The 12,500-nt window shown below is 37.6% G+C and overlaps 1 protein-coding gene across 7 annotated transcripts in view; it reads right to left on the reverse strand.

The window, feature by feature from the left end:
* The window catches only part of LOC138004247 (gamma-aminobutyric acid type B receptor subunit 1-like), a 51,451-nt gene that overhangs the window by 20,712 nt on the left and 18,239 nt on the right, over window positions 1–12,500 (reverse strand). For 4 of the 7 annotated variants that reach the window (XM_068850732.1, XM_068850761.1, XM_068850726.1 and 1 more), the window contains 3 exons: window positions 3,862–4,107; window positions 1,512–1,655; window positions 55–225 (listed from right to left, as the gene is read on the reverse strand). In XM_068850732.1, coding sequence (XP_068706833.1) covers window positions 55–225; window positions 1,512–1,655; window positions 3,862–4,107 — 561 coding nt within the window. Of the gene's footprint in view, window positions 1–54; window positions 226–1,511; window positions 1,656–3,861; window positions 4,108–7,470; window positions 7,571–8,438; window positions 8,691–11,847; window positions 11,950–12,500 lie in introns of those variants that run through there. The other 3 variants (XM_068850757.1, XM_068850750.1, XM_068850745.1) reach the window with 3 other exon arrangements.

Consider the following 12,500-nt stretch of genomic DNA (forward strand, 5'->3'; position numbering starts at 1 on the left):
TCAATACATGAATAAATGAATAGTTCAGTCTTTTACAAATGAGCAACTTTGTACCGTGCGGAACAGGTCCTCCTCCTGAAAGATAGTACCCACATGCTTCCAACCGAAAGTTTTCAGAAGTACAATCCGGGGGGCGTTGAAAGACGTATCATCCGGGATAGTACGGTAGAAATGCGGGTAGGGTTTCTTGTCGGACAACTCGGGTGAAGAACTAGAGTATGAAATCTGAAAATGCAAAACAAATATTAAAGGGAAAGGAAGGAATCACGCAGGCACATTTTATACATGAGTTGTTTTCTGCCTTGTTGTTTATTTGCAGCTCTCAGCAATTTCCACTGGTAGAGCACACGAACAGAAGGTCGTAAGCTCAACTCTGCAAAGGTGCACCCGGAGTTTTTCCGAGTATTCTTGAGTCCACATCGAAGAAATATACAGCCTAAAAAATACAGTTGTCGTAAAAATGCCTGAAATTAAAACAAACAAAACAAAGGAAGACAAACAAACAAGATTAAACGGAATCGAACCCATGGCCGCGTGATTGCAATTTCACCGTGTCTAAAAGGGCGTTTTCCTTTTGTCAGAACGGGCCGGCCAGACCCATCAGTTTGCCAAGAAAATGAAACAATTTGATGGCACACTTGCATGATAATCCCTCGCATTCTTCTGGAGGAGTATATATCATCCTCGTAGAGTGTTAATTTGAAGGGGTTGTAGAGTTAGCCCTTCCAAATTCCCCCCAGTCCGGATAGTTCTGCCAAATGCAAAAAGTGACCAAAGCTGCGTGCTGCGTAATCGCACTGGCAAGATGTCCTTTCACGCTTCTTTACAGCAACTCCTCACGTTGCTTCACTACCTTCGATGTTGCATGTTCCGCCTACAATGTCGTCAAAACCAGTAATTCGAAGGCCGAAGTCGATTCGATATTTATTTCGCCTTTCGAGATCCATCAGCTTGTTCACGTGAAAAGTAATAAAAAAGTCGTGATGATCGCTTGTTATGAACAGAAAACCGCAATTCAGTTTAAAAGATCTGGACTAAAGGAAGGAAAGGAGAAGATATAGTCTGTTTTCTGAGCGTAGAAACTTTAAATATCCTTTGTTCTTTGTGTAAGGCTTCTTTCATCCTCTGGGAAATCCCACATCCTGTGAGAAAACCCTTCCCCCAATAAACAACTTTGACATGATAAGTTATGCCTGTCTATGTAATTTGTACGCTTTATACACTTATCTTTCAGATCTTTATATTCAGATTTCCATCTCAAGAAGCATTGAACACGACAGAAGTTTCTGCCGAAACATATCTGCAACATTGAAAATCGTTGTTTTATTGTTGGTGTACAAAACAAAAGCGCTCGCGTTTTGCATAATAATAGAGCCACATTCCAAAAAGACTTTTTCGTTATTGTTGAGTACAACAACATGGCGGCCATCACGTCAGATACAAGCCAAAAATATTTAAAAGTTATCGCGTCTCTCCAACTCTCTAAATATTTTGTCCTTAGTTATTTTTACCTGCGGTATTTTCCAAGGATCTAGTCCAGCCAGGGCCGCTATGACAGTGCTACAGAACGAATACCCTGCACCAAGAAGCATAATCTTTCGCGGCGGGTTATGAAGAAACTCGAATAAGATGTGCTCTGCCCAGCCAGGGAACCCCTGTCATTTAAAAAGACGTGAACTATTTAGTTGTTTTGTTTATCAACGCATTCAAATGCTTGGTTTTCATATCACGACAGTAGAAAAAAATTAACACTCTGGGTTCTCCGGTGTTTTAGGCCCGGTTCAAATGTGGAACTTTTCGTGTGCAATCTAATGCAAATGAGCGAAAACAATATATTTTTCTCATTTGCATTAGATTCGGCAGATGAAAAGTTCGACGTTTGAAACGGGCCTTAGTTAATAAAAAGTCCAACTTAGACCGCAGTTTATAACAGACATAGTACATAGACGCTTCTCTTCTCTGCCTCTCCCAATGTTTTTGAGGATGAAAAGCCGTTACTGATGTACTTACAGTCATCGTAAGTAAAAATGCCCGTCTGTATCAAATATAGTATAAGCTAATCTGTAGCGATCTTGTTGTAGAGCAGTAAAAATGCCAGTTATGCGACGCTTTCGAGTGGTTTACCGTGGAATATCCCACGAGTCACTTGCCAAAGGGCTCGTGCGTATACCAAGAAAATACAAGTTATGAGTGGGATATTCCACGGTATACTACGAGAAAGGGTTGGATAACGATTTTATACCATACCACAGAAAATACATTTGCCAGAAACGCACGATGACAAGGTTGGTTGTGATAGCGTTGAATTGCACTGATCGATGGGAAGGTTCGGTGGAATACTGATGAATAGACAACTGCATTCCTGCAATTTGATTGGCTGTATTTTCTAGGGCATGGTATAAAGGGTTGTATGAAGAGTTATATAGTGTATGAATAAGCAAGCAAGCAAGCAAGCAAGCAAATGAATAAATAAATATAAACAAGAAATGTCTCAGAAAGTGGTTTTACTGACCACCAATAAACTCTAGGCCTGTTTAACAAAGTTATTGCTGTTTATGTTTGGTTCCCAGGAGAAGTTTTATTTTGTTTCCAATTATCTTTGGGTGCGTTCGATTGATCGTATTCCGGAATAGGTATACATAGAATAGAAGTTAGAAATCATTTCTTTTTCACGGAGATTCACACTAAAATTGTCAAACACCTGTTGAAATGCTTAAACATATCTTTATTATCCTTGTTGCTTCAAAACGCCAAACATACCGTTTTAAATCATCACTTTTACGTAATAATAATAATAATAATAATAATAATAATAACAATAACAATAATAATAATGATAAGCAGAAGCAAGAATGTGGAACATGAGAACTGTGCAGGTGATACCAATTGATGTAGGATCATTGGGAAGTGTAACAAAAAACTTGGACAAGTGGCTGGGAAAGTTGGATGTCAAAATTGGTATTTCATTACTACAGAAAACTACGTTACTGGGAACGGCGAGGATTTTGAGAAAGGCATTAGAGCTGTAGAGTAAGGAGAAAACTCTAAGGGCCCTTTGGACATGGGCTATGACTCGCTCCCTTAGGAAGCCGGAAAAAGATCATCCAGTTTACAAAGATGATAATGATGATGGTAATAGTAATAATGATAATAATAATAATAACTTTATTTTACTTCTTTGCCTATTTACAGGGTTACATTAACTAAAATGAAACATTTCATTTATTACTGAAATACAACATAACAAGAAATTAAAAGAAACGGAAATTGCCAGAAGTCTGGACTACCCAACTAGATGTCAAACTAATCGAGAGAGGAGCCCAGGGCTAAAATTTAATTTCGGTTTACAATGCATTTTAAACTAATTAACCTTGTTATGATAAAAATGAAAAAAAAGAAAGAAAGCTTCTTACATTGCGAAACTAATAAAATTGATTATTAAGTGAGATTTAAACTATGTTTGATAATTAGAATAGAGTCGAGATTGTCCAGTTGTTATAACTATTGAGTTTAAGAGATTTGATATGATTTTTAAATGTTACTATAAAATAGTGCGTATCCATCCAGTTACGGGATAGATGTACAACGTAAACAAGAAGGAATAATCGCTAAATGCTTAAGATAGCGCTAAGTCATATTTTGGAGTGACATTTCCCTAGTATGGGAGTCTTACGCTGTATTGCTAGTTTGCATGTGACGTCAAGGTGCCATGTTGCTTGGCAAGAACAATAACCTGTCTCTCCGCTGCGAAAAGAAATTGTATTGTATTGCCAAGTTGGCTGCCTTGTCACTTGGGTGAAAACAAAGGATACTGCAAAACACCGAAGAAAGTACGATTCAGTTTTATTATAACTTTCTTACCCTTGTGTCGTTCCATATCATTTTCAGTTCGTAGTCCTTCAACACGCCAGCAGCATTTACGTGATCGAAAGCCATCTGAGCAGCTGGTTGAATTCCATTCCCGCCAGTCCAGTCGTGGTTATATGGTGACGTCATAGGAAACATGGCGCCCACGTACAATGGGGTCTTCCCGCCCGTCTCATGAAAGTTGGCCAGAAGCAAAACGAAGGCCAAGAGTTGGCGAGTCGGGAAAAACATTTTTACAAACTATCAAAGATGAAATGAAGAGAGTTCAGAACGATGTAAGAAAATAGATAAAAAGTGAATAAGGCACACAGATTCAAAGACAACGAGAAAAAATTAATTTTTTTCCATGAGCGCGCATCGGATATGAGATGTTAAATAACCAATACTGAGGCGCTTTGCGAGGATATGTCTTCAACCAGCCAGTCAATCTCTTATCCAACAAGTGCGGATGGGGTAATATATGAGAATGTGTCACCTCTCGGGACTTTTTCAGCTTTACTAAACTACTGGAAGATGACGAGATTAATTTTTCAGTGGTGATTCGGGTATACTCGGGAAAAATCCGAGTTCTCCCGAACAGGAGTCGAACCTACGACCTTCCTTCCGATTACTAGTTTCGGATGCTCTCCCACTGAGCTATAGGAGACTAGTGGGAGCCTGAGACCATTAAACTAGGCTCACGTGACAATTGTCCCGCCATACTGCTAGGATCCGGCTAAATTGTCGAAAATGGAGCAATCGAAAAAGATGAAAGTTGTTACAATTTAAGAACACGAGCGGCACGACCAGGTTCTACGAAAAATGAGTTGATAACCCAGGTATTCTTGGTTCGCATCCACGTAAAGAGACGGCCATGTTGGTGTACAAAACAATAGAAAATGGCCCCACAAGTTTTGCATAAAAATAGAGTCAAATGACATTTTACAGCATTGTTCTGAACACCAACATGGCCGCCATGACGTCAGATGAAAATCATCAGTAAGAACGCTAGAAACGTAATATCGGAGACTGAGAACTTCGTTGCAGAAGTTAACTTTTTGGTGAAGCACGATATAAAACAGACGAGATGGGCTTCTTATTCTTTATGCATTCTGCTAAAGGTAATATATTGGTGATCTTAGAAAATAAAACTGAGCCTCCTTTTAGCGTCGTCGCTTACAGTGAGTCAAAGGGAAATGAATTCTTGAGAAGGATAGAGGCTATATTGATTGATTAGGAATAAATGTTGCGCGCCGTTAGAACATCTTTCAGTGATGATTCCTCAGTATTGCACTGCGCATCCCATACTGCGCATATGTTGTATCAATATTTATAAATTGGATCAAACTTGCAACATTGTAAATATGGCATAAGTTGATCATGAACGCAGAAACAGTTCTCAAAACTCGTGAGAGAAGTTGTGAATGACCCATAATTCTTAGCGAATAAGCGCGCACATTCCGAGAATGTGCGAGAACATGGCAAATTTTGTTGTTTCGATCTACGATAACCGAGATAGACGGGTACGATGGTGTTTTACTCTTAAACAAGCACGGTGACCTATATTTTTAATTCCATGATTTTGGGCTACAAATTATCCCCTTTAAAATCAAAATTTATCGGAAAGAAAAAAAGATATATATTTACCCAGAGATGTAAATTATGATCTTGAAAACAACGACTCGAGAAACGTTTTGAGTAGACTTCGCTTTAAGTTGAGTGATTTTTCCATAAACTATATAAGAAAGTAGAAAACATCCTGCAAAGGTTGGTCAAGACAACGTGAACATAGGCGTTGTTGCAATATTTCGGCTGGCCAACACCAGCCTTCTTCAGGTTTATTGAATGGATAAATGCTAGTAACAAGATCTTTATATTTACCGGAAATGACATAAAAAGGCTACGTGATGTGTTATAAATCATTTATATATTTATCCATTCAATAAACCTGATGAAGGCTGGTGTTGGCCAGCCGAAATATTGCAACAACGCCTATGTTCACGTTGTCTTGACCAACCTTTGCAAGATATTTTCTATTTTAAAGTTTTTTTTGGTGTGGTCACGATCTATTTTGATCCAACGTAGAGCAAGTTTTGACCGTACACGGTTTTTGCAGTGGTTTAATCCTTAAAAAGTTATATAAGAAAGTGTTCCATATTCTCTAGTATTTCTACCTATCAGGTTGTTTCTAGTGTTACTTTAAAAACCCTCTCGTTTAGCTACCGCAAAATGTACCCTGAGCCCATGAAATAACGCGCGTGATTAGTATCAGTACAGGCATCAGTGGGGTAAGATTGACCCATTATATCTCTTAATTAAGCAAGCACTGTGATATCACCTTAATTATTTACAGTAGGCAAACACGCACATAGCGTGCCGGGTTAATTCAGTACAATTATACAGCGAGACATCAGGAGACGTGTCTTCTCTTTGCTTTTACAGGTAACTACTTAAGCTTCTAAGCCTACTGCTTTGCTGGCTTGCCGGAGGTAATGATTTACATAAAATACTTAAAACAAGTGAAAAAAAAAATGACGAAACGGTTTGCCGTTGGATAAAAAATTTTCCTCCATTCTACCCTCATTCAAGCATACACTTGCTTTGGATTACTAAACCGTACTATTGCTTTTCTTCTTTTAAGTTTAAATTGGTCGATCTCAACCATCGATTGTCGATTCGAGAGGAAAGATGACTTCCTGCCTGACAGAAAGCTAAATGAATTAACATCCTCGTCATAGCGCTACTGGAGACGCGTTATAAATTCCTAGAGAATCACGCAGGTGTGCCGAGTGCAAAATTCTGTCGAGTTCCTGTTCCAAAAGTTGAGTCCGTGATATTCTACTTGCCAAATGCGAGATATTGCAGCTACGGTAATTATAGTTTAACTACACGTTTCACAATGTTAAGTTACTGTGATGTCACATATCCCACGCACTTTATTAAAAGGCTTAGCCGGTATGACGAAAAGAAAATTTTGTCAAGTCAGCCGACTTATTATGTTATGTAGTTAAAATATTGTCTGAGTTAAATTGGTTGAAAAGAAAATGTTCAAGTCGAACTGCATCTCAGGCCTGCTGTGGAAGGCCATAATTTTCTCAGTCAGAGGAAAAACACCTTGTTAGCGTTTACATCTATTAAGACTTACTGTAAGGGGATTTTTTCAGAAGCTTTCTGTTGAAATGAAAAGAAAAACCACCGTGCAAAGGCCATCTCACAAAACACATTGAGAGCGAGAATAAAACGCAAAAGCCACGCTTTTGGGAAATTAAACATTTCAAGGTTTCAGTGATTTCAACGATCGGTTTTTTCCAATGAGAAGGATTCATCTGAGTCAATTCATTCTCATATGTACATGGACACCACGGTATAGTTCGACAAAATACCTGATTGGCTGAGCAAAGTTCTTCTTGCTCAGTAAAATAGAGCCAGCCGTAATACGGAGAAAAAGATGGACATTTTCTAATCCAAGGAAACACTACTGCTTTTTTCGGATAAATATAAAGCAATATTTCAGCTCAAAATGTCCATGCAAATTTAAATTGAAGTTGTTAACAGATCGTTAACACAGTTAACGATCCACAATGTTGTCGAGCGCATGAAAAGATCGTGACTCTTTATGCTTACCTCAATACACACAGCTATCCTGACTGTATAAAATCCACACTTTTCTTTTAATTTGGCAGCATCCTTCCGGTGCTTAGCCTTAACTAGTGATCTAGCACTAGAAGATGAGCCAATACAATAAAATTGGTCGATCTCCCTCCGACGGAAGGTAAGAGGGGAGATTCCCATATAACAAGGGGAGGGATGCTCGTCGGAAATTTTAAATTACACCCCGAAAGGAGACCAATCCGGGCGTAGCTCAGGCATTTTTTGACCCCTAAAAGAGACCATATTAAAACACAGAGAAATAAAAAATACAGTGACTTTTTTTTATGGCAAAGACATTATCATCTAATACTTTAACCTCAGTACTGAAGAAATACAAAAGTGTAAATATACAGTTTAAAATTTCTTCGCGCGCAACCCAAAAGGAGACCTTCAAGGCTACATATGATTGCGTTTTGCCAGAGCATCCTACGTGGGATCAAAATCCTAGACCCCTAAGCGAGACGACAAGCACCCCCCCCCCCACCCCCGGGGGGTCTTCCTCAGTCTTCAGTGCCGTATTCGCCATAATTACATCTAACAGAAGTGCCCCGTGTAGAGTTATCTTTTTTATTCATTTCTGCTTTCTCCACAAAATAAACAAAAAAGCGCGTTTCGGTTTCCAAGAGTTTTTCAATAACACATTACATGGGCACTCGTATTTCGAGTCTTGTTTTTGGTGTTCAAAGTTTTGTGTTTTAACCAATGAAACAATCTCTCAAAATTTTGCACAAAAACGCCTAATAAAGTCTTCGCATTATTTCTGCCGCAGTTTCACCTGTTGTATAAAAAATACAATTATGAGCAGCTGTGAGGCGATTTTAACTTTTAAGTCAGCTATACTGAAATATGTACCATATTCTTTTCTTTGCCGGTTAATTTCTGCTGTCAGCAGCTTTGTCATTTCCTCGATTTACAGTTCGTGTTGACAAATGATATCTCACCTGCGACCAAACTGTGCCACTATCTCTAGCCGCCGCCGCTTCACTCTCTGTAAAACTCTTCTTTTAAACAAAGCTATCATCAATGTCCTTCGGCTTTTTTTTTTGAAAAAATACAACTGTTGCCTATTGTTATAGCAGAAAGCTTTGCTGAAAGTAGATTAAAATCCGTTGAACACTTTCCATCTAGATCAAACGTCATCAGTGGCAAGCTAGGAAAAGAGCTGACATAATTTACTCCTCGCTGAATCGAAATTTTCATAAAGGTGATGCTGTTGCTCGTTACGAGTCGCCGTCAAAACAATTTCCGTATCTTTGTTGAAATGCAAATATGAACCAGGTGATTTACAAACACTTTCAAAATTACCCATTTTTTGTTAATATTGAACTTTCAATTTTAAGTCCTGAGCTCTTTTACGCCCTTTAAATTTTCTGTTAAATAATTTGTAATGATAAACTCGTTTAATTTGAAGCTATCGCTATATTTCATTTCCAATTTCAGTTTAGGAGGGTTCGAAACTTGTCTCGAATTCAGACCGAGGCTCTCTGGTCAGAGCAAAGTTTAGCAGTGGTCTACGTGGTTGAGGCATTAGTTTTTTGTTCAACAACTGTTTACTATTCGTTCTCAGTTGCCATCAACCAGATTTGTCTTCGGATCAGACTAATGCAATAGCCAACTGGCGACCCCCTGTCAGTAAGTCCAGTTTCATTTCCATTGTTATTTTCAAATTAATTAAGCGGAGTTCCTGCGAGCTATCTTTAAGCGAAGTGCACTTTTACTAAAAAATAAGGCACTTATTAGAGCTTTTTGCAGATTACACACTCCAAGATTGTTTTTTTTTCTTCTATAATTTGAAAAGACCAGCCAGCACCCAAAATGTTCACCACATCGTTTTCAAGTTTCAATTCTTCATTTCATGAAGCTACAAAAGAAGCGACTGTACTTGACGAGTCCATTTTCCATTTTTTTTTTTTCATTTCCGAACAACTCCACTGTAAAGAGCTTTCCTGTAATTGAATAATTCTGAAAATGACTCGCTTTAACTCAATAACAGGTCCCCCAAATTGTACTTGAAAGAGAAGGATGCATGAGAAGATTTTTGATGAGCGTGACCAACCTAAACTGCCTATGTCGTGCATTTAGGCGAACAACGCACACCACACGTTATTCAACAAGTTTTTACATTAAAAAAAAAATGACATCAAGTTTACACTGTGAGCTTTTCACGATATCCCGAGATAGATTAAGTTAGATGGTTAAGATCACTAATTAGGGAAAATTACAACCCTTCATACCAAATCATTTTAAGCTTTTAAGCTATTAAGTTTGTGACAGTTGTTTGGCCTGAGACTCGAGAAGCCATTTAAATAGTACATATTGCGTAATCAAATATAATTATCTTTCGGTCAAATAACATTGCAGACACATAACATGCGGACAAATATAAATAATTAAGATCGAATTTTATGAAGGTTTAGACAGTGACGTGCAGAAGATCACCACCAAACTATAGAAATCCGGCGACGGGAATAAGAATTGTTCTCCATTTCTGTACATTTCTTACCCGCTTTTTACAGATCCGCTTCGTGAAAAAACCAAATTTTAAGTTCAAGTTGGAAAACGTGACCACACAAGAGCAAGTTATGATTTTCTTTCGCATTTGGAAAATCGTTTTTTTTTTGCTGAATTTAGTTTGGCTACTTTTAAATGTTGAGCAAACTAGAACGATACTACTACTACTACTACTACTACTACTACTACTACTACTACTACTACTACTACTACTACTACTACTACTACTACTACTACTACTACTACTACTACTACTACTACTAATAATAATAATAATAATACATAGAACTTTATTTTCACACGATAAAACAAAGACACAAATAACCTATAATAGATTACAGGGTGTGTTTGGTGACCTAAAGCAGCAATAAAAAGAAGAATCTAATTTTCACAAAATTAGCCAAAATAGATATGACCATTTAAAATTAAAAGAAAAAAAATGCTCTTAGAAGTAAAACATATTGAGGATAATAATTGATGAATAACAAATATATCTTTAGGTATGTAAAACAATCTTTTAGGTATGTAAAACAATCACAAATCTAAAAAACTATAATAATAATAATAATAATAATTAACAAGGCTTAGGAACGTTAACTTGCAATTTTCCACGACGTTTTCGTTGAGGTCGCCATCGCTGTTATTGAAATCCCTCATGCAAGAGACAGACAGCGACCAAACTTCTTCAAAGCTCCAAACACAACAAGCGCATTTAGTATGATAATTGGATGACTGTTATTAAGTTTGTGCTCCTTACTATACAATGCATTAATTTTTTTTACAGTCATTCTGAACGAGTTTTTTAAGCTCCTTGACGACACGTGTTGAAATAAAGAATTGTATTGTACTATAGTTTACCATGTACGAGCAAACGAATTCTAAAAACAACGAAGCCAACTTCTGGCACCTCGGCTTTCTCCACTATCATTTCACTTTGAAGTCAAAACAATTAAATCCAATTCCCGCGCAATGATTAAGTCTGCTTTGCAGGCGGTTTTCGTGTCGGCCCCACTCTAAAACGAAGCTTCCAAAGTGGTGACTGCCCCTCTTGTTTAACTTGAAAAGCGTTTAAGCGTTGAAAAGCGAGTCTTCACGGAGGGTCAAATTCGCTACTTTGCAAGAACCAATATATGTAAAAAAAATTACTTCAAGAGCTATTTAAAAAGGATGAAGTGTGGTGACGATAATTATTGTGCCACTGTTGTCATTAACCAGGGAAAACTTTAATGGTCTTTCCCGTAATAGATCATAGTAAGGGGTATATAGAATTAGTAAAAGACATGAGACATCACAGTCGAAAGAATATTTTGCTCTTTTCTGTTTGATATATTTCTTATTGATCACATTTCTTTTGGTTTGGCCGTCATTATCTCATCTTCCGCTCAGTATTGAACTTTTATCGTGGCTTTTCCCATATAAAACTTGGAATTTTCTCAAAAGTAGCTCTGACGTACTGATAGTCAAACTACGCTCAGGAGGCTCAGCTAACATAAATGGCCACCTTCCAGACGTTCAACTCGATCGACATTTTACTATTTTGTATCATCAGTTAGACATAATTCTAGGAGTCGTTCCAATAATGCAACGAGTCACGGTACCTATTTTCGTTTCTTGTAAGCTGTATTTTCTGTGCACAAATCACTGATGTACCAGTGATAACCTTTTGTTTCTTTCACCTCCAAAAGTTTTAACCTACGTTTATGGACATTGTACTTTCACATTCAACGTGCAAATAAAGCAACCTGCTATATCTATCCGCGGTGTTGGTTACTCCAAAGGAAAAAACGTGAAAAATCACCAAAACAGACAACATATAAACAGTAGTTCTAAACAGCCTACCTGCTTTAAACCAAACTATTCCATAGTTGCCTCTGAATTATTATCGGCTCTTTGCCGGGCGAAACCTTTGAATGTTGTAGGCGATAATTTACCCATACAGCGTGATTTTAATGTAAAAAAAAAAAACTAAACGCCTTTTTAAGTAATTGAGCTAAAAAAAACAATCCGCTTTGATGAATCGTTATCAGAATTTTCCTCACATGACACAAATTGAAAAGGCTCTTAACATTGTCTTTAAGCCATTGACAATCCATATGTCCTCTGTGCGGCATGTATTTTATGCATAATGTTGGCATTATTTTGGAATAACAAAATCAAAACAAACAACACTAAACTGTTCTGACGTTTTCTGACATTTCTACCAGTGGCTTTTTTAAGTGTAAACTCCAAAACGACCGAACATCGGTTCAAAGCGAGTTCCAAAGTTCTTAACTCCCCTCAAAATATGCTATTTTTTATTGTCATAGAATGACTTTCTGATTATTTTAACTCGTTTCGCATTTTTTTGTGTACTACTCCAACGCCGTAAAAAAATTAACTGGATGGTGTTGATAGGACCTTGTGAGGCTGAAAAAGTGATTTGTGGTCGTCTGCATCCTTCCCACTTATTTCCTCCCAATGAAAGATAATTTTTTTTTTTTAAGTGACAAGTG

The sequence above is a fragment of the Montipora foliosa genome, chromosome 1 (assembly GCF_036669935.1).
Source record: "Montipora foliosa isolate CH-2021 chromosome 1, ASM3666993v2, whole genome shotgun sequence".
NCBI classification, from domain to species: Eukaryota; Metazoa; Cnidaria; class Anthozoa; order Scleractinia; family Acroporidae; genus Montipora; species Montipora foliosa.